General features: G+C 41.8%; 2 protein-coding genes across 3 annotated transcripts; both read left to right on the top strand.

Moving 5' to 3' along the window:
• Nucleotides 1-120: 120 nt before the first annotated feature.
• phb (prohibitin) lies at nt 121-3,276 on the top strand. Its single transcript, XM_072368673.1, has 7 exons — nt 121-189; nt 733-826; nt 1,257-1,418; nt 1,714-1,856; nt 1,948-2,064; nt 2,165-2,260; nt 2,366-3,276. The coding sequence occupies exons 2-7, from the start codon at nt 742-744 to the stop codon at nt 2,576-2,578; spliced, it is 816 nt and encodes a 271-aa protein (XP_072224774.1). The 5' UTR covers nt 121-189; nt 733-741; the 3' UTR covers nt 2,579-3,276.
• A 946-nt stretch (nt 3,277-4,222) lies between these two features.
• znf652 (zinc finger protein 652) lies at nt 4,223-19,635 on the top strand. 2 transcript variants are annotated; one of them, XM_072368509.1, is made up of 6 exons: nt 4,223-4,521; nt 8,375-9,852; nt 10,757-10,904; nt 11,246-11,361; nt 14,142-14,286; nt 15,885-19,635. In XM_072368509.1, exons 2-6 carry the CDS (start codon nt 8,797-8,799, stop codon nt 16,517-16,519), a joined length of 2,100 nt encoding a protein of 699 aa, XP_072224610.1. In that variant the 5' UTR covers nt 4,223-4,521; nt 8,375-8,796; the 3' UTR covers nt 16,520-19,635. The 2 variants fall into 2 exon arrangements, with proteins under 2 accessions (XP_072224610.1, XP_072224611.1); XM_072368510.1 differs by lacking the exon at nt 4,223-4,521 and adding an exon at nt 4,554-4,649.
• The last annotated feature ends 1,084 nt before the right edge of the window (nt 19,636-20,719 follow it).

Below are 20,719 nucleotides of genomic sequence, written 5' to 3'. Positions count from 1 at the left end.
TGGTTGGCGGTAAAGCGTTGTTACTGTGAATGTCAATAGGTGTTACACAAGTCGTAGAAGAAGAGGTCTGTGTTTTCGTCCAATCAAAAGCTACATTGCGATATCCAGTGCGCAGGCGCTGTGAAGCAAGGTATTTCATGTGTTCAACGTCGTGTCTGGTGGAGGTCACAGACATCCGAGCAACCCGAGGTGAGTTATGACATATAGTATGTCCGTAACACAGAAATTACTTAACTGTTAAGCTAAATATTTGTATAGAAACTATGACAGAACAAGATCGTGATGTTATTATGTGTTACCTTTCAGTAATGTGGCACACAAGAGTTGAGTAACATGAACGCGAGCAGGCACTTTGCATGAAAGCTAACATGCGTACATCCACACAGCATACCGCCGGGATTTGGTTGACACTGGCTTTATTTATGTATTTTAGCTAGTGGTTTACATGTCAATCTCTAAACTGCAGATTTTAGATTAGTCAGCTTGGTTTGCTGTATGTGTCTCAGTTGCAGCTGGCCGATAAGCTAATGCTAGCCCTTAAGCTAAATTGGCTACCACCGTCAGCCTTGGCATCACTCAAGGCCAAAGCAAATTGTTCCTGGAGAGAAGGGATTTAACTTGGCTTTCTAATTACCACGCCAACGATTTAAGTTGTTTACACTGCATGGCGTAGGAGTAAAGTAAGTGTTGGGTTTTAAAGGTTATAAACGTTTAACTTTTCATTACCTGCAGGTTACTGTCATGGCCAAGTTATTCGAGTCTATTGGAAAGTTGGGGCTCGCCCTTGCCATCGGTGGAGGTGTTGTGAACTCTGCCCTCTTTAATGGTGAGTACTGGACAGTTGCACAAGACATAAGAATGATGCACTCTTGTAGTGTAACTGGGATTATTTAGTTTTTTTCCATTGGCTACTTATTTAGATAATATAACAGCATATGTAAGTGTTAGTAGTAATAAATTAACGATAGTAAATGAGACACAAAATCGCTGAGCCTGAATAAACATACATGCAATTTTGCAGGGTACTTATTTAAAATATGAACTTTAAAAAAAAAAAGAAGATTTCAATAATGGCATCACTGAAGATGCTGCTTGTGTTAGAGATGTCTGCACTTTATTTTATTTACAATCCTTATTAAATATTCAGGTGCCTTGGATAGATCCACTTCTACCATTAATTTCAAATATATAATTAATTATCAGCGTAATTATTATCACTTCTACACACTTTTATGAGACCATCCTCCTTTCTGCAGTTGATGCAGGGCACCGGGCTGTAATATTCGACAGGTTCCGAGGTGTTCAGGATGCCGTTGTCGGTGAAGGGACCCACTTCCTCATTCCCTGGGTCCAGAAGCCCATTATCTTTGATTGTCGCTCCCGTCCACGTAATGTGCCTGTCATCACAGGCAGCAAAGGTATATAAATAATGCTCTTTTCTCTGCTTTTGCTCATGCATGCTCTGTCTTTTAAAAATCACTAGGTTGGGTTTAGTTGACTCCATAACTTTGATTGTTCCCTTTTAGTTTTTCTCATGTACCAGTAAAGTCAAAATGTATAATCCAAATGTCATTACTCTACATGTAGTTGCATTCTTTATGTAAGCATCACAAACTGTGAGGATAAAATTGCTAATGTACACGTGTAAATGATTTCTTTCACTGGTGGGCAAATGATGCACAATAAAAGTTACTTTTGAACCTTTTCCTGCAGATCTGCAGAACGTTAACATCACACTGCGTATCCTCTTCCGTCCGGTGTCGAGTCAGCTGCCACGCATCTTCACCAGTATTGGTGAGGACTATGATGAGAGGGTACTACCATCCATCACCACAGAGGTCTTAAAGGCTGTAGTGGTAAGTATCGGGCCAAAAGTAAATGCATTATGTTTTCCTCTTTTGAATAATGAGCCGATGAGGTGACTCACTGCATGTCTCCTTCTCACAGGCTCGGTTTGATGCTGGTGAGCTCATCACTCAGAGAGAACTCGTGTCTCGGCAAGTCAGTGAGGACCTTACAGAAAGAGCAAACACCTTTGGTCTCATCCTGGATGATGTTTCACTGGTATGAAGCTGTTTGAGTTTTTCCAACAACACCCTTGTTATCCTATTGGTTGTGTCTAACCTTGGAAAAAATACAAAAATAAATTGTGGTGTTCTTTTAGACGCACTTGACCTTCGGCAAGGAATTCACAGAGGCTGTTGAAATGAAACAGGTGGCCCAGCAGGAGGCTGAGAGGGCCCGTTTTGTTGTAGAAAAGGTATTCCTTTTAACATGCATGTCCTCCCTATGCCACTGGTGCATTTAAAACTTAGTCACTTAAAGTTGAAGCTTAAATCAGTGATATTTCTGTTCATTCTTTTAGGCGGAGCAACAGAAGCAAGCAGCCATCATCTCGGCAGAGGGAGATTCTCAGGCTGCCTTGCTCATTGCCAACTCTCTGATGGACGCTGGTGATGGTTTGGTAGAGCTACGTAAGCTGGAAGCAGCAGAAGACATCGCCTTCCAGCTGTCACGCTCCCGCAATGTCACTTACCTGCCCTCCGGACAGGGCACGTTGCTCCAGCTGCCCCAGTGATAGCATCCCATTCCAAGCCTGTCCCTCGCCGCTGTAACTTGGGCCATGGAGAGGGATGGTTGGAAGAGTCAATTGAGGGTTCTCATCTCTACAAGCATTCCTCCCACTCTTTCTCTAACCACCACTGGACTGGGCACTGCTGATAGCAGTATGGTGGGAGATGGAGTGAGAGGTTTGTAATGGATAGATTTATGAAGTTCACCCTTGTGTATGGAAGTGAAGGGGTAAAATGCTCCATTTATGAAAACCTATATATGTAATACTTTCAGAAGCATCGCCAATGCAGTCAATTCTCATTCAAACTTGTTTTAGAAAGGGAGCACTGCATGTATCAAAAATAATGGTCATTTACACCAAGGGAAGTGGTGTATGATTCCTCTAAAATATGTTCAATTGGGAATAAATACATGCTGTTGTTCTGTTCTTGTTGTCCTAGAAAGTTTAAGCTACTTGTGTAACTTTACAAATCTGAAATGAAAGGCTATCTTTTCGATCCACTCTTCATGATTGTTCTTCACTAATAATATTGCCACCCTGTATCAATTGGAATGTGCCTATCTGACGGTAGAGGATGATACTTTACATTTTTTACTGCTTTTGCTTTCTTTACAGTTTTTGCTGTCTTTGGCGGTGTGTAAGCCCCATGATTCACAAATGGCTCAACTTAACAATAAAATTGTCTTTCTACCTCCCTGTGATCAGTTGTGTCAGTCAACCTAGATGTGAGTGTATGTGATATTGAGCTTAATGCTGTCATTACAGGAGGGTTCTTAATAAATGCAAAATCCAAAATGAGCCCATTATGATGCTGCAAAGTATCACATATAGTTCTGATGATGACTCTTCCAAATGTTTTTTAATGTATAATTTGAAATGAAATTACTGCAGCTCGTATAAGTGTCTCACATAAATGCATATTCAAACCTTGTATCCCGTGAAGTGTCTGGAGATCCAGATTATCAAACAATGTATTGATTTAAAGAGACTCAACAGTCGCAAAGATGTTTATATTTTACTCTTTGTGGGTATTTTTTTCATCTAAAATAATTTTTTATTTAATTTTTTTTCTGTTGCATTTAGGCAAATTTCCATCTCACTTCACTCATTTCCTGTATTTGTGATTTGGGTTAATGTCTATTGCTATCCCCTTTTCTCATTTTTGCATGGTATAATGAATATGGATCTGTTTTAAATGACATAGGTTGCTTTCATTTTAGTAATTTTACATCACATTTTGGTAATTTTTAACCATTTTCACCCCTGTCGTGGTATTTCGTTGGTAATAGTCTCTTATGTCTAATTTTTGTTGTTTTGTGTATCTCTCTGGTATAAGACAGAGAGACCCTGACTCCTTTGTCCCCTGGGACTCTTTGCAGTAGCCCTGTTCGATAATATGTCCACAGATATCGAGTGTCAGGACCTTAATCTGGCATTAAAGTCAAAGTTATAGAGGGTCATTTTTAGTGTTTTATATTGGATTATAAAAATACATAAATTAATTGCCGTTGTCCCGGGAGAATATGAAACGGTCCTCCTAGTATTATTTAATCAATCAAGGATTTCAACCTCGTGTATGTGCGCGCGTACCTTGTCTGGTTTGGAGGGGAGACGAAAAGAATCCAGACCCAGACACTGCCGCGCGCCTGCCCAGACAGCGGCCTGAATGCCCGGTATGAGCGCGGGACGGCGGTGGTGCGCGCCAGTGCTTGGCTGGGCCACGTAGCGGGGCAGAGGACGCCGGTCTGTCCAGGTATCTCCCCAGCTCGTACCGCACATTGGCAAATAACAGCCCACATTTTGCACACAAAGACGACTGTCATTGCCTTCTCTAAATGCACATCCGCGAGTGTAGAGGGAGGGCAAGCGAAAGAAGTGCGCGTGCAACCCTGAATCTGTGCAACTCTGATTGCTCGAGCGCAAGAAGGAGGTCGCACTCGACGGAGGTAAGCCAACAAACCGACAACAAAATACCGCTATACTAGTACATTTAATGCACTTACATGAATGACACGCGCGGGAGCTGCCGGGAGGAGCACACACGGATACGCGGTAGCCGGTGGCCGAAGCTACGGTGAGAATTGACCGTGAGCTCATCTCGCACTGACTTTGTGACAGTCGAGTTGAGTGGGTTTGCCTGTACAGCAGTCTGGGTTTTGTTAGGACAGCGGCGCTCGACAAGGGAAATACACTGAAAACAAAGCATGACGTCGGCTTTTCGTTTAGCTTCGTGTGGGCCCAACAACTGTCACACATTATATCCAATGTGCAGCATCCCAATAAAGTGTAACGTTTATGCTAGATATCTGACGTGAATGCTAGCTTTAAGCTAACTAGCCATAATCTGGGCGGTTTGGGGTTAAAAAGTGAAAGTACCCATATCAGATTTTAGCTAATGCATGCCAGCAGATTCTAGCTTTCAGATGGTATAGCTTGTGCAAGGCTATTATTCTTGACTGTGATTATTCTGCAGATATGTCTTATGGCTGCACCTTGAGCTAATGTAGCCAAGTTAGCTTGTCATGTGTGTTCAGGTTAGTACCTAAAGACTACTGCTAGCTAGCTAAGTAGCCTAAGTTGGTCCGGCCTGTACCTTACTGCTATTCGTTGTACAGTATTACCTTTTTTGTTTTAACCCTTTCTTTGCTTCATATGTACAGCATCTTCCACTTAAAGAGTATCTTTTTTCGTCTTTTGATTGCATTCAGCTAACGTAAAACTTCCCTAAATGATGGACCTTTTAACCTGATTTAATACAAATTGTAAGCTGGCCAGTCTAGTTGTATTTTAATCACATTTCAGTGATTATCTTTCCTCAATTCGAATAGAAATATCTCAGTAATTGACATCAGTGAACTGTCAGGCTTGATGGTGTCTTATTGTCTGCAGAAATAGGATTAAAATATGGGAGAAGAGTTGAAACTCTATTCTCAATTTTTAGTACTACCTCAAATGATTTGCACTAGACTGAAATCCCAAGGTATTGTTCTATGACCTGATTATGGGCTTGAGGGCCAAATACCTACAGAGCCGTGAAGCACCCCTGCAGTGCACCACCCAGTGAGCTGGTTAAGGTCTTATGAGTTTGGACAGAGTCAGGAATGTGAACCTTCACACGATACTCTGCAAGCTGCGAAAGAGAAAGCTCATTAAGGTCTAGACTTGAGGGTGCATGGATTTGTGTCGCTGTGGTGCATGTTAAGAGGAAAATGTGACATATTTTGAATGCAGAGGTCTCATCTTCCTCAATGTCACAGTTCAGCAAAGGACTTGTCAGCGTGTGCACCATTTAAAGCTCTTGGTTTTAGTGTTGTATAGTGGTTTCAGTAACACTCCCATCCTGTGTCATACAAATTTTAAGCCACAGTAGCATCTATCCGGTATATGACTGGTTTTGTGGCTTACCCTACATCAACTGAGCTTTGGTGTCCCGGCTCTGAAAGTCTCTGAAAGTTGATTTTTAGTCTCTGAAAGTTGATTAAGGAACGCTTTGAATTAGAGATTTGCTGAAAAGAGATTTTACCTTTAAAGCATATTAATATGCTTTGGATTGGTGAAACAGGCTGTCGGAGAGACAGTCGCTGATGCACTTTTTTCTTTTATGCGTCAGGGTGTAAAGTGAATCATTTAAAGCTGTCCAAAATAAAGGCTTTGACAAATTATAATCAATTAAATAGTTTTCACCTCAAGATTTGAGATGAAGATTCTGCCGATTTAATTGATATTGGAAGTTCTGCGCTCCACATGATTCCCACATCAAAGGACAGCGTGATTTCACTATGAGTGAAACCTAGAAATGACTCATCGTTGATATTGATAAGAGAGGAAGCATCTTACTCAGGTTTACACAGTCTTTCACAGCTATTTGTATTTTTTGGAAGCCATATGCTTGAAAGAAACCAGGTGACTGGATGCTAAGTCATGCTCAGGCAATAGTTTCTCATGGATTTCATATTGCTCTGTCATCTAGACGCAGGATAATCTATTTGGCTTTGCGTCTAGGACAGCCCTGTGAGTCGAGTCGCTCTGTCAGTGTTGAACTCCCCCTCCCCCTGTATTCGTAATGCTCTCGAAACTGCTGTCCATTTCTCAGAGAGGATCAGAGTCAGCGTGCACAGAAAGACGAACGTCTTTATGCGAGTAGACGGACAAAGTCAGCATGAATTTCCTAAATTTTTCTTGCAAAAGAATGCAGAACAGGCTGATTTATTTGACTAATAAACTTTGTCTGTTGTTCTTGCATACTTTTCATCGACAGAAGGAATGAGGAAAATCCATTTTAAATTAATTTATGAAGATAGATTATTTGTATTAAGAATCAGTTTCATCAAAGACTGAATGTTGATGTACAGAGTGTCTGGGGGGGGAAATAAACTGAAAAAATGTCATGTGAAATTATTTTAAGCATATTCAACATAAGCATGTTAATAGAGGTTGTTTTAGGTGACAAATAAATAACTTTGAAGCTGTACTAGTGACTGTTTTTTATGATCAGTCACAGTTGTCCACAATAATTCGGGTTATGTCACTTGTTATCCCCTTATTTGCACACTGTCTAGTTGCTTCTTTTTCTGGCACTCTTGCAAACCCTTCATGTTAAACATAAGAACAAAGTAGATTTCATGCACTGAATGAGATGAGAGCAGGTGTTTGTAAATGAAAGCCTCCCGTGGCCTGCTTGTGATTTCTTTGTAGCGGGTTGTTGTTTATTAAAAGTAGAGCATAAGTTGTTTGTGAAGTGTTAGAGGAGAGGATGTTGGCTGTCTCCAAGAAAGGAAATGCTCTTTTTTTGTGTACTGCTCGGGGAGGTTTTCTAGCAAAGAAACCGCCTTGATGCATGCAGAGAATGAGTAGTGAGTTGTAAGGTTGTGTGAGGTCAACTGGCTGTCAGCCACGTTCACCTCAGTTATGATGTGCATGATTTTAGGAAAAAACAGAGAAACCAAAAGTCCATAAGTGTACACTTCTTTTAACTTGTATAAGCATGATGAAGGTACGGTAAGTTACAAAAAGTGCAGCGCATAAGCTGTCCTGACAGGTTGACATACAGTTTCCTGTGGTTCTATTTGCAATACAAGCTCCTGAGCTGTGGTTACAGTACGCTGTCTAACAGTCAATGGGAGTTGTGTGCATGTGTAATGTTTAAGACAAAAGACAAACTTGTGTTTAATCTGTGCCTCGACAGCCATTTCATATGGGCTTTTGGTTTCTGGAAAGTACCCCAATTTTCGTGTTACACTTGAAAGATTTGGAAAGAACATATCTGATTGAGGTAAGTTTCTGACAGGAGCAAGTGTTTATTGTTTAGGATTCAGATTTTAGATAAGGTGATTGCATCTATGTTTGTTCATAGTTCACTGCAAGTTGTGCTAGCTTTGAGGTTTATCTACCTTGAGACTCATGTAAATTTAATTATTTTTTTCAATGTTCTGGGGGAAAAAATGCCTTGTTCAGTTGCACTACATTGCCTTTTAGATTAAGGAGCTACATCATATTTTATATCTAAAAAATCAAGATATAGTTGTATTATATTTGATAATGGGGTGTTTCTGTTGTGGTCTTGAGATATTTAGTCTGCGCAGTTGTTGAAATTAAATTCACTCGCATTCAATTGTGAAAGCTGTGGTTTCAACTCCCACACACAGCACTGAAACGTTTGCGGGCAAATGTGGCACTCAGTTTAAAACGAGACAACATGGCTGCAGTTTCAGGTCACACAATTTCTAGTGTCACAAAAGCGCGGAAGAGCACCTTCTCTTAATTTATTTCTATCTGTTTCTTTTTCGTTGTATCTTCTAGGTACCACACAGTAAATGGCTGTCCAAGCAAGACGTAGAAGTCCTTCCTGCAGCTCTCCGTCTGGCATTCAGCTCATCTTTACTTGCTGTGCAGTTTGAAGACTTTGGCACCGTAAATAACAGTAACCATCAAGGAGTTAGAATCTGAGTTTTTATAGTCTGAATTTTAACCATATGGAACAAACTTTTGGACAGTTTTTATGTCGTTACATCTGCATTTCCTGCCTTGGACAGCATGGATGCACTCTTTGAATCAGGTTGACTGTGTCTCGCCTTGTCCCCTCCTTCCTGTCTCTTCAGAAGAAGGAGGGTGGGGGATTGGTGTGGCGTCCCCTACCCCTCTTCATAGACTAAGCTAGTTTTCCTTGGTACCATAGCAGTTACTCTTTTGAATTACCTTGTTGATCCCACGGCCTCCTATTCATGAAATCCTGCCAGACCCTCAAGGAGGAAGTTTCTGTCCCCAGCCTTGGCGGGATGTCACAGGACGAGGGACGTAGGGCTCTGGTGTCCCAGTCTTATTTCCACTCTCCTAACACAGACCTGGAGCTGCAAGGAAAAGTTTATAAAAGGGAGGTTGGTGGCAAGCCTTATTCTGTTTTAGTGGACAATAAAATGGCAGCCAAGACATCCATCGGAGATCAAAACATTGGTCAGTTGCCCTCTCAACATGCGACTTCACAGCAGCATCAACAGTATTTCAGAGAGGGAGAAGCTGGACAGGCAGTGGGGACGCAAGGGTCCCAGACAGGCAATGAGGGGTCCTCTGACGATACTGAGGATGATGAAGAAGACGAGGAGGAAGACGGGGAGGATTGTGAAGAGGGCTACAAGCGTGAGCAGATCATTGTTGAAGTTAACCTGAATAACCAGACACTTCACGTGTCCAAAGGGGACAACAAAACTGGAGCCACAGCTGATGACTCAGAGAGAGCTGGGAGTGATGATGAAGAAGATGACGAAGAGGAGGAGGAGGAGGAAGAAGAAGAAGAGGAGGATGATGAGGAGGAGGAGGAGGAGGAGGACAGCCCTGATGAGGAAGAGGATGAAGAAGACAAGGAAGAAGAGATTGAGAGTCAAAAAGCACGGTCAAAGAGAACCCGTAGAGGCGCTAATAGTGCATCAGTTGCCAGCCAGCCACAGAGAAAGAGCCTCAGAACAGCTCTGAATGCTGCCAGCGCAGGAATGACCACCAGGGGCCGACGGAAGCGCATGGAGCCTCCAAAGAGCAAGCGCAGGTCGGTCAGGTCGGCTCCCTCTGCTGGCACCGCAACAACAACAGGGAAGGCGGAGATGGAGGAGAAGGAGATGCTGGCTTGTGAAAAGTGTCCAAGAGTGTTTAACACGCGCTGGTACCTGGAGAAGCACATGAATGTCACACACAGACGAATGCAGATTTGTGACAAGTGTGGCAAGAAGTTTGTCCTGGAGAGTGAGCTGGCACTGCATCAGCAGACTGACTGTGAGAAGAACATCCAGGTAATGCAAACATCTTCTTTACCTAATACATTTGTTATCACTCTCAAAAACATTATTCTGAATGAAGGAGGGGTTGTCCAAGATTTGGCATGTTGCTATGTACAATCTGACAACAATGTGGTCATCTTTCAATTGGAAGATTGGTGGTTTTGAGATGAGTTAATGTGCACGCAGCTGGTTCAGCAGCACATCTTTTAAATGGAGAAGAGAGCAACTGTTGAGGGGAACTCACATGATATCTTGGCCAGCATTGCAAGAAGGCATGTGGGAACTCCTAAAGTAACTGAATGACGTCTCTTTGATCTGCTGAGACCAAAATTGTGTTTTGACCATCCTTTAAAATGCTTTGTTGTTGTTTTGCATGTTGGTGGCTGAATGATTTCGTGTCAGTCCTTCTCTGCAGTAAGCCCTGCAGTGAGCAGAACGGCTGTCATCAAAGAACTTATTTAACAGCAGAGCAACAACCTTGAGGATAAATTTAGGAAGGCCTGAGAGCAACTTTGAAGTCCTGCAATAGTCATTTCAGAGTTGAAACTGAAAAACTGGGAAGTTTCTCACAGTACATGGATGCTAAATTAGTGTCCAAAGTGAAATTAATCTGTATATTTAAGCATTTTAGTCAGTGCTCATTTACAGTCCCTGTCATTCAGGATAAAGCATAGCAAAGTCTGAGCAATATGAATACTTTTTGTGGGTTGACATGATTTAATGTAATTAAAATATTGACATCATAGTGAATAAGTGTTGATAAATTCAAATATTTCCCTTTGTTTTCTTCTCCATTAAAGAAGACGCAAATTAAAGTCTTTGTAGTTCTTTTTTCTCCCAGCAGAGGGCACTATTGTTTAATGAAAAGATTTCAGCAAATGAGAGACAATCATTTCTTCTTTTGTGTTTTCCTCAGTGTGTCTCCTGCAATAAGTCCTTCAAGAAGCTGTGGTCACTGCACGAGCACATTAAGATTGTGCACGGCTATGCGGAGAAGAAGTTCTCATGTGAAATTTGTGAAAAGAAGTTCTACACAATGGCTCATGTCCGTAAGCACATGGTTGGTAAGTTGGGCCTCTTCCTCTCTCTCCCCCCGAGTTCCTGCTGTCCCTCATCAACTTAAAATGTGAAGTATGTGCCACGGCACAGCTCTCAATTCAATACAGTGAAACCACAGCATGTCAATGAATACAATCGTGTTAACACAGGCATTTTTCTTTGGAAAATGAAGTAAATTGTCAAGTTTTAAACGAGCAGCATCATCAGTAAATGTATCTATAAGATAGAATAAGCTAAATTAATAATTTTTACATCTTTTGGAGTTTTGAATCCTATTTGCGGCCTTAGAATTGCCTGTGGTCAGTTAACCTTTAACCTCTTCTCTTTCTTTTGCCCACAAATCCAGCTCACACAAAGGACATGCCATTCACCTGTGAGACATGTGGGAAGTCATTTAAACGCAGCATGTCTTTAAAAGTTCACTCACTCCAGCACTCTGGGGAAAAGCCCTTCCGTTGTGAGGTACGTGTTGCTGTGATGTTTGGTTAAGAGTGTTTGGGGTATTTAATAGGCACCAAAAGAGTCAACAGAGAGATTGTCATGCATACACACGAAATTTGTCTTCAGCTTTTAACCCATCCAGGTTGACACCTGTTGACACGCACATGCAGAGGGTCACACACTCATAGAGACAGATGCCATACACTGGAGCGGCGGGCAGCCATTCACAGTGGGGAACATTGGGGTACGGTGCCTTGCTCAAGGGCACCTCAAGGCACTTCAGTTAATGTTCTACACATTTCACTCAGACATGTCTGGGAAAGTTGTGGAAAAAGCCACATGTTGCTTTTTCAATATTTATCATTCGATAAGGGCCGCACATAAATGGACAATAAAGAAACGATGATAGTCTGGGGTCACAGTTTTCTCACAGCATTCATATTAGCATTTTGAAAAACACAGCGGCAGCGGATGGAAAAATGGGATTTTTATTTCACCTGAGGACACATTAACCACATATTTGGCGCTGTTTGTCAGAAGAGAAGCCACAACAGTTCCTCCAGAGTAAGTTTTTCACAACGTGGCTTTTCTGTATCAACTTTGATCAAATCAGCAAGTACTGCTGTGTTTAATAGCAGTAGATGTGACCATTTGAATTAATATTTATGGTCGTTGTTTTGACTTTGACGCTGAGTGGAGAGGAAAAAAAGGAAACATTTCGGTGCTGCAGCTAATTATTAAAGGTAAAACCACAGAAGAGAAAAGCTTGACCCACACTCTGTTTTTGCAGTTTAACAACATGAGCTGATCTTGTGACGGATTAATCCACCGCAGCTGTGCATCTGTCTGTTAATGTGACTGCAGAAGACTTATGTTAGTAGATCCGACGTAGTCAGATTAGCTTTGCAAAATGTTACAGAAAAGCGCCAAAGGGTGTTTCACTCAAAACACACATTCGTTCAGTTCCCACCAGATTAATGGAAAGCATTGCGTGTGTAATGGGGCTTAAGTGTTTTGGTTTTTTTCTCGTTCTGCTGCATCAACGTAATTTGAATGCGAAAAACACGCTTAATGTTCACTGCAGTTTGAGTCGAGCTCACTCTTCTCTTTTCACACACAGAGGACATCGTGGAGGTTGCGATTCTGAGCGGGAATGCAGGCAAAACTTTTTTTACTATGCTGTTTAAATGCATAAAACTCTTGTAAAAGAAGCCAATCACAGTTCTGAGCTCCAACTGTTCTAGAAACTGAAACATAACTGTAATGCTGTTGCGTTTACAGACTGATGTAACCAATAATCCCCGAGTGTCTGAGAAGGGTTTTAGCAATATAGAAGACTCCGTCTTTTCAAACACAGATCTTAAATTCCACAGTTAAATGACAGGTTCCTACTTGTAGTTATGGTTTTATTTACTTTCCTACCCATCAGGAAATGGGTTAGAATATATATAATGATGACTTACTGTATTAGTGTCTTCTTTAACACACCTAGTTCAGTATTTAGTAGTGATTGTGTAACTTTTATGGCCTGACCGAAGGCTACAGGTTTGATTAATCAGTTTTTTCTTTGTGCCTTCAAAATCACCCTCTGTGTTTTTAAGTCAATAGTTTGAGTAAATGTTTCATGAGGTTCGTGATGTACCCAAAATATTCCGTTTAAACAACTATGAATGGGGGCAGGGGGCCATTTTCCCTCCATTCTTAACACTCAGCAGCCTGTGTAGTCAACAAAGTTGTCTATTGGAGCTAAAGTCAAATAAAACAAATCCACACACACACAGGCTTAGATCCAGTTGATCATCCAAACCATCTCTAACATGTTAATTCAGGGGGAGCTGACAGAAGGGTAGCTTACTCCCTCTCTGGTCCTTTTGATGTAATGGACACCACACAGAGAACATTTGTCTGGGTGGAGTTGCTCCATTTAGGCGTTTGAAGTTGTCCCACATCGTAAGATGTGATTACATGCTTATTAAGTGTATATGTTGTATAGGCCCATTCTCAGTGGCACAGTTTGAAGGGCCATATGGAAACTACTACATTACACACACACACACACACCCCAAACAGACATTTATTTAGTCAGGTGGTGCCACTGACATTATAAATACCTCACCTCAGGAAATTACCTGACCAAGAAAGCCTCATAGTGTTGACATACAATCTTGGTACTGTGGGTGCTTTAAGCGTGGTTATTTGTGTTATCAATTAATGTTCTGATTATTTCCATCGTAAATGGATTAGCACACACAATTATAAAATGATGGTGGAAAAAGAACATGACATCATTTCTCAGGACCTCTACATGTTCAGTTTTCTGGTTATGAAGTGATTATCAATGAAAAAACATCTGACAGATGTCTTTTTTTTTTTTTTTTCTTTTAATGATCAGACATGTTTATACCTAATCCTGTATTTAGGGGGATATAGTAGTTTTGCTTTCAATCAAACCTTTTTTTGTTCTTAAAGTCCTAGCAGCTCATGTGCGTTGGTGGGCGGTGGCTTCTCAGGCCACTGCAGCCGACCAGTGAGAGCAGGCTGAGGATTCTGCTCATGTTTGCACAGAAAACTCTAAATCTGCAGAAATAAATGTCACTCTGCAAAACATTTTACTTCACACTACTTTGAAACTATTTATAACAAGTTTGCGAATGTAGAAAGCGGAGAATGTGGCAGATATTTAGTCCAAATCCGAGTACGGGCTTCTCTGTTTCTGAACATGTGTGTGAGTGGGCTTTTGTGTGTCTTGTGTACTGACCTGGTGGGTCCATTTCTGAAAGCCTCTCTTGTCTCTGCTGTAGAACTGTGACGAACGGTTCCAGTACAAGTACCAGCTTCGCTCCCACATGAGCATTCACATCGGACACAAGCAGTTCATGTGCCAGTGGTGTGGCAAAGACTTCAACATGAAACAGTATTTTGATGAGCACATGAAGACACACACAGGTGAGAGATTAGTTTGGCTCGGTGCACCTTGACTACTTCAGACCAGTTGTTCCAATGTTTTTGGGTCTGTACAGCAGTTTTTGACCTGGGAGTTTATGCTTGAGCCCAAGCTGCAGAAAAGTTGTATGAAAATGTAGCCATTTATGGTCCAAGATGAAAATAAAGTTACAAATGGGACAAACACATTCCACAACACTGATACATTTATACAGTATTTGTTGGCACTGGAGATGTTGACACAAAAAACGTGGAATCTGAGTATCCTGTTTTATGATTCATATTGAATGTATGCATCCTACTATAAAAGGAAAAACTAGAAGAATGCACTGAGCAGATCCTGACTGTCGTTTCCCATCTTGCCTCTCTTTAAATACGGTGTATTACAGTAACTTAGAGGGAATTGGCTCAAATTTAAAGGCATTTCCTGCAAAAATGATGTCTTTTTTTATCTTTAATTATATGTCTGCTGTGCTTGCTGATTTAACTGAAACTTTACTGTTTGATATTTACGGACTCAAGGCAGTTTTATTGAAAAAATGCAGTACATTTTGGGAGGTTATTCATCAGATTTAAGTTCTTCACCTTCTCACTTTTACATCTTAAAACTGATATTCTAAAACCTTTCAAAAGGAAAAAAAACAATCTTACTAGACTCTCTCAGCCAGCTCGGCACCAAACACTGCCTATAAAAGGAAAGACATGGGGTGTGGCCACTTTGCCCAATTTTTGCAATGAGAGGGGTGTACTACATCAAAGAACAGCTTTTGCATGTATTGCGGCTTAAAATTACTACCCAGATGCATGCAGAATTCATCCCTCTGGCTTTCCGTCCGTGGTGCTTTGCTATTTCAAAAAACAAACTGAGCAGTGATGCCTGCACATCCTTCACCGTTTTTCCCCAGACCTGCTTGTCGTGGGTGGACACCGCGCTCGCTGGCCCTCGGTTATATTTGTGATGTATAATTATGCTACCCTCTCGTCTCCTTGCAGCAACCAACCAATTTAGCCTCATCTGGAGGAGACACACCCAGCCTTGGTCTGTAATAGGAAGCACAAATGTTAAACAGCCAAAGTTTGGTTCACTGAGCACATAGTTTTCATGAATTCTCATGAGCGAATGTAACAGTTACTGAAGGCGAGCACATTAGCTGTCACTTTTTTGATATTCAATTTGTGTGGAGGAGCTTCACACATAACATGCCAGAATCAGGCATTTAGAGAGCCCTTCAACAGACTGTTAATAGATGGCTGTGTGGGTGGCAGCAGGCACATTCAGTGGCTCCATGGAGGGAGGTTAATGAGAGCGGCATTCCAACGAAGCTGCTGTTGTTCACTTTCACATTTCCACTCCTTGAAGTGTGAACTGTAATAGCTTCCTACAGAGTGGGTGGGTTGACAGCAAAGACCCTCAATTCAAGATGGCAATTTATTTGCATTTTTGAAACAGAACTCAAAAGGCAAACTTAGTTGTTTGGAAAGCTTATAATTTAAAAGTTTATAACCATCCCATTTGACTTGAATGCATCATATTTTCATTATTTTAGTTAATTGATGGAGTCTGTCTTTGTCTCTCATTGATCTTTTATGAATCTGTGCAGGAGAGAAGCCTTTCATTTGTGAGATCTGTGGGAAGAGCTTCACCAGCCGACCTAACATGAAACGTCACCGCCGCACCCACACAGGCGAGAAGCCCTATCCCTGCGAGGTGTGCGGCCAGCGCTTCCGCTTCTCCAACATGCTTAAAGCACACAAAGAGAAGTGTTTCCGGGTCACCAGCCCTGTTGTTCTGCATACCAGTGGGCCTCCTGTGCCTGTCCGCATCTATGCCAATACCTTCACCTCTTCCTCTTCATCCGCTTCCTCCAACTCTGGTCCCGGCCCGTCAACTGCCGACCCGGCCACCGCTTCAGCATCTTTGGGCCTCAACCCAACAGGAGGTTCAATTCCACCGCAGGGCCCTGTTGGACACGCGTTTTCCCATGTGCAGCTTCACTCGACACCCCCCCACCATCATTCCCACCCCTCGACAACCCAGCAGCACCTCTCTAACACACCTCAGCAGCCCCCACCACATCCCCACCATCACCTGGCTGTGCAACCCGTCTCCCACCTTCCCCCTCCTCCGGCTCTTTTCAAGAGTGAGCCCCTAAACCACTGCGGGCATGAGGACAGCAGCTATCTGCATCACATGGCCCCCCATGACAAAGGTCCCGGAGCCCCTCAGCACCACTGAACTGTGCTCCAGGTCCGCAGGCAGCACAAAACCTCGCCTCGTTTATTGTCCTCTCAGAGTCCTGCCTCGGTTTCTTACCTGTAAGCCTCCCTAAAGTCATGTCTACAGAGAAGGCGTTGTGTTAGCACCACACTGGCGGAGCAGCAGTACCATTATTCCACATGGGTCTACACAGCAGGCTTTCAGGCACAGCAGGGAGGTGTGTGTTTTGAAGGTGCTCAGAACCCAACATTCAAGCAGTGCAGTTACATCTGCAGCCTAAGTAAATGGCAGTATTGATTAAGTAGGGACATATCTGTCACATCAGAGCAGATATGTTGCCTTAAAAATACGGGCTTTTTGTGTAGACACGCCTTGCTTCTGTTAAGCAGATGACAATTCAAGCTAAACAAACGCATCTTTGTATGTGTGAAAGATTGAGACTAATGCACACTCAGTGCACACATTTAAGTGAGACCCCACTTAAAAACCCTCATCAACTGACAAAATTTTACAATGTTGTGTTCAACATTTTCCTCTACAGAAAATGATTTTGTGACTTCTCTTTGTACATTGATGGGTGATATCTCATTTTCATCATAAGCTGCTGATGGAAGTCAACATATGTAATACCTGGACTTTATTGATCATCACAGATCAGTCTCATTGAACTTTCCTCCTTTTGTCAAGCTGACTTACGGTTGCACATTGGTCAGGACTTGAGCTTTTTTGTCCATAGCAATACTCCACCTGTCCTCCTCTTTGAACTGCAGAAACCTCGGGGCTCACAGAAATGTTTAATGAATGTTGTAACTGGTTCTACCTGAGCTTCTTTCTGTCCGAAGGTCAAGACGGAGGCTTTCTGCCAGATGAGCAATGGCAGTAGTGCAAGATGCAGTGCCATAGGTTACAGTGAGAAGGGGGAGAGGAATTTTTGTAAAGGAGAAAAAGATTTTGTAAATGTTTAGTTGAATCCAGACAAAGTCTGAGATTCTTATCATGGTAAAATGGTGCTTTCCATTCCAGTACATAAAATATTTCTTAATTTTGCTTTTTCATTAGATTTTTCGGAAGTATGAAATACAAGATAGCGTGTTGTGTCATACAAAACATGTCTTGCCAGCTTGGTTTTCGTTCAGTGGAATTGCAGTTTAACCAGATATTTTGTGATCAACTTCAGTTAAACAATATATGACCTAGGCACACACAACCTTACACTTGTTCAAGCACACACACAAAACAAGACCACGTGGTCGCTGATTTACATGCTGTGATCAGTGACCACCTCAGCTTTCGGTACTGTTGGTCAACAGTTGCTTTTAGATAATGGATTACAAATACTGCCACTGTGAGGGGCCAGACACATGGCCCCATCAGGATTTACCCCACCTCCTTCGCTGCTGTTGAAATGATACGGGTCACCATGTTAAAGGTCATTTGACACACACAGTATATACACAACTGGGACCTTTTTCATTTAAGCTCTTAATAGGAAATTATGCATACTCCTCTCAGCCTATATTCCACGGTTTGGTGTGGGGTGTTGTTGAAATGTAGAGGTTTGTTTTGGACTTTGTATACTGACATACTTTGATCCACACAGGCAAGCGCATGTCTAATCCTGTTGAATGTCGCCTAAGCAGAATGATGGCTATTAAGCCATTTGTATGTTTTATTTTCCGGGGTTTTTTTGGTCATTTTTCTCAGTTTTAAGCTAATGATTGGCTTTATCATGTAGTTATACTGTTAGCACATGATGGAAATGTCAGGATAAGAGTCAGTGGTCATACAACGTAAATGACTTTTTTTTTAAAAGGCATACACGTGATCAAATCGGTGCAAGAAATGACTTTTTTTGTGTGTAACAGCCGATGGTGTTAGTGGTCGTCGTGAGAAAAGGAGCAGGAGTGATTGGTTGGTGTTTGGCATGAATTTGGGTTGCTTTGTTCTCACCTCCTCACTCACACTGATGGAGTGTTTTGGGGAACATGGAGTTGGAAGTGTGTGTGAGTGCATACGTGTGCATGCATTAATCTCGACCAGTCTGGTTGTCCCCAGTGCTCTTCTACCAGAAGCTGCTTATACAATGTGCCCCGATAATGTGTGTTTGGGGAAAACCTGACATAGACAATAGCAGTAGACCCCCTTTCAGCCATTCTCATGGAATTCAGTCTGAAGTGGTTAAGCTCTGTAGTTTAGTCTCCTTTTCGATTTGAGACCGACGATTATCCTGCCATTTCTGTGGGTCTTAATACTGCTGCAATATTTGCTTATCACCCAGTCCCCCCTGAGTTCACTGCTGTGATTCAGCATTTTGCAGTATGGATCTTTTGTCATGCTTTTGTTTTTTTCTTGTTAAGCTTCATTTGTGTGTATTCTCTGCACTTTACTGCTGCGTGGGTGAGGCGCAGGGAATGGGGGTGGGACTGACGATGCATTGTGGAACAGAGTGCGGTTACGGCTGCATGGGAAAGGGTGGAGGTGATTACTTTGAGTGGATGTTTTTAGGCAAGGAAAGGAGGAGAATCCCGGGTGGAGGTGGGTAGTGTGAAAGGGACCATAGCAGACAAAGGACATTTCTTTTTTTAAATTTCCTCCCTTTCTTTTTTTATTTTTCATTTTCTCTGTTCATATATCTTTTTGCTTTTTCCAATATGCGCCCCCCCCCCCTCCTTTCAGAGTGAAGGTGACGTTCCTCCTGCTTTGGCAACTTTACACTAGCCCGTCCATGCCATGTCTGAAATAACGTTCTCCTTATTTTTACCTGTTCATCCGTCTCTGTCGTGTCCTGTTTTGTGAGTTTGCAGAATGATTCTCCTCCTCCTTTCTTTGTTATATAGAATGCACTTTCTACTAAAATCCTTGAGTAGTTAAGAAAAAAAATAACAATGTATATTCTTTAAAGATGTTTTAAAACAAATCAATATACTTTCCCCTTTGTATTTTTAACCACTTAATGTAGCATTGCGTATTTTATTATTGTATCTGGTACAAAATGTGCAGCTTTATAATGTCCTGGTTTGTCTTTTTTGTATGTTATCTGGAGATGGAGAAGTAAAAAAGTTGGGCCTTTTTTTGATAATGTACATTTAACTGACTGCTAACTTTGAGAAGTAAAAACAAGTAGCCATGACGATTATTGGATTTTTGAGTGTTTTTGTTTTATCATGTAATGTTTTCTTCTTTCCAGGGAACAGAAGACAGTTAAGTATGTAGTGTGCACAAATAAGAAATAAGTATGACGCACAGCACATGTCTGATTGTAGGTTTGAGTTTTAAGTACCTTCCACACTGAGCTTTACTGGAAAGTGTGGATTACGGCTGATTGTTGCAAATCAACCCGTTTCTGTTATTTCAGGTTCTCTGGGGTGTTGGTGTAACAGGTTATCTAACAACGTCTGCAGGCTGCACATGACCCCGAGCTCTGATGCGTTTGCTTTTCAAAGCTTTTGACGGGGAAAGTTTTAGGCTCTCTTCTTTGGGAACGCTTACTGTTCTTTCATTGTGACATTACATTTTTATTGTACCTGCAAGCCATGACATTGACTGTCAGTTACTATAAATTGTAATGTTTACAATTGCAGGGACTTTTATTATATATATTTTTAATAACTGCAAAACAACTCTCTCTGCTACTATTATATCCTCCAACTTTACTCATGTTTAAAAGACATTTATTGGTGCTAGAATACCTCCTAAACGCCACATGCCCTCTATCACCATGTGTGCTTTTAAGCATAGCTCAAATGAGTCACATAATCCTATAAGGTAGCACAGCAGACCACTGGGTATAGAGAAAAGTGTGTGTGACTCACTGTTGGTGAGTGGGTGGTCAGGTACCAAGGCTCACTTCATGAGCAGAGGAGATAATAACACACCGTCTGTACATCTCCATTCCCATTTGGGTTTGAAAATAGTCAGCCTCCCCAGCTGTTAGTCATTACGCCTTGTGGTGTATGGGAGGGAGCTGCGTCTGTCAGCAGGCAGATAAAGGGAGGAGGGCTTCACGTTGTGTTATCAGGCGTGTGCTCGATCCACTGAAAGTCGCTGTGCGGCTCATTAATCCGTGTACTTGCTGGGTTTTTTTTTTTTTTTTAATCAAGATCTTGTTGAGAAAGGAGTTTGCTTTCCTGCACTCCATGCTGCAGTAATGTTTTACTGAAGATGTTTGATTGAAACAAACCTTAGATTTGATGTGATTTCAGCTAATAATTTTAATAT

Source organism: Leuresthes tenuis, unplaced genomic scaffold, assembly GCF_036924035.1.
Source record: "Leuresthes tenuis unplaced genomic scaffold, fLeuTen1.0.hap1 SCAF_17, whole genome shotgun sequence".
In the NCBI taxonomy this organism is placed as follows: Eukaryota; Metazoa; Chordata; class Actinopteri; order Atheriniformes; family Atherinopsidae; genus Leuresthes; species Leuresthes tenuis.
Note: the sequence above shows the minus strand (reverse complement) of the source record. Positions and strands in the feature narration are given on the sequence as shown.

Excerpts from the sequence above, each read along its gene's own strand:
- phb (XM_072368673.1), top strand. The coding sequence starts at position 742 with ATGGCCAAGTTATTCGAGTCTATTGGAAAGTTGGGGCTCGCCCTTGCC. Across the intron at positions 1,419-1,713 it reads TGTCATCACAGGCAGCAAAG|ATCTGCAGAACGTTAACATC; the intron begins GTATATAAATAA and ends CTTTTCCTGCAG. Across the intron at positions 1,857-1,947 it reads AGGTCTTAAAGGCTGTAGTG|GCTCGGTTTGATGCTGGTGA; the intron begins GTAAGTATCGGG and ends TCCTTCTCACAG.
- znf652 (XM_072368509.1), top strand. The coding sequence starts at position 8,797 with ATGAAATCCTGCCAGACCCTCAAGGAGGAAGTTTCTGTCCCCAGCCTT. Across the intron at positions 10,905-11,245 it reads TGTCCGTAAGCACATGGTTG|CTCACACAAAGGACATGCCA; the intron begins GTAAGTTGGGCC and ends CCACAAATCCAG. Across the intron at positions 11,362-14,141 it reads AAAAGCCCTTCCGTTGTGAG|AACTGTGACGAACGGTTCCA; the intron begins GTACGTGTTGCT and ends TCTCTGCTGTAG.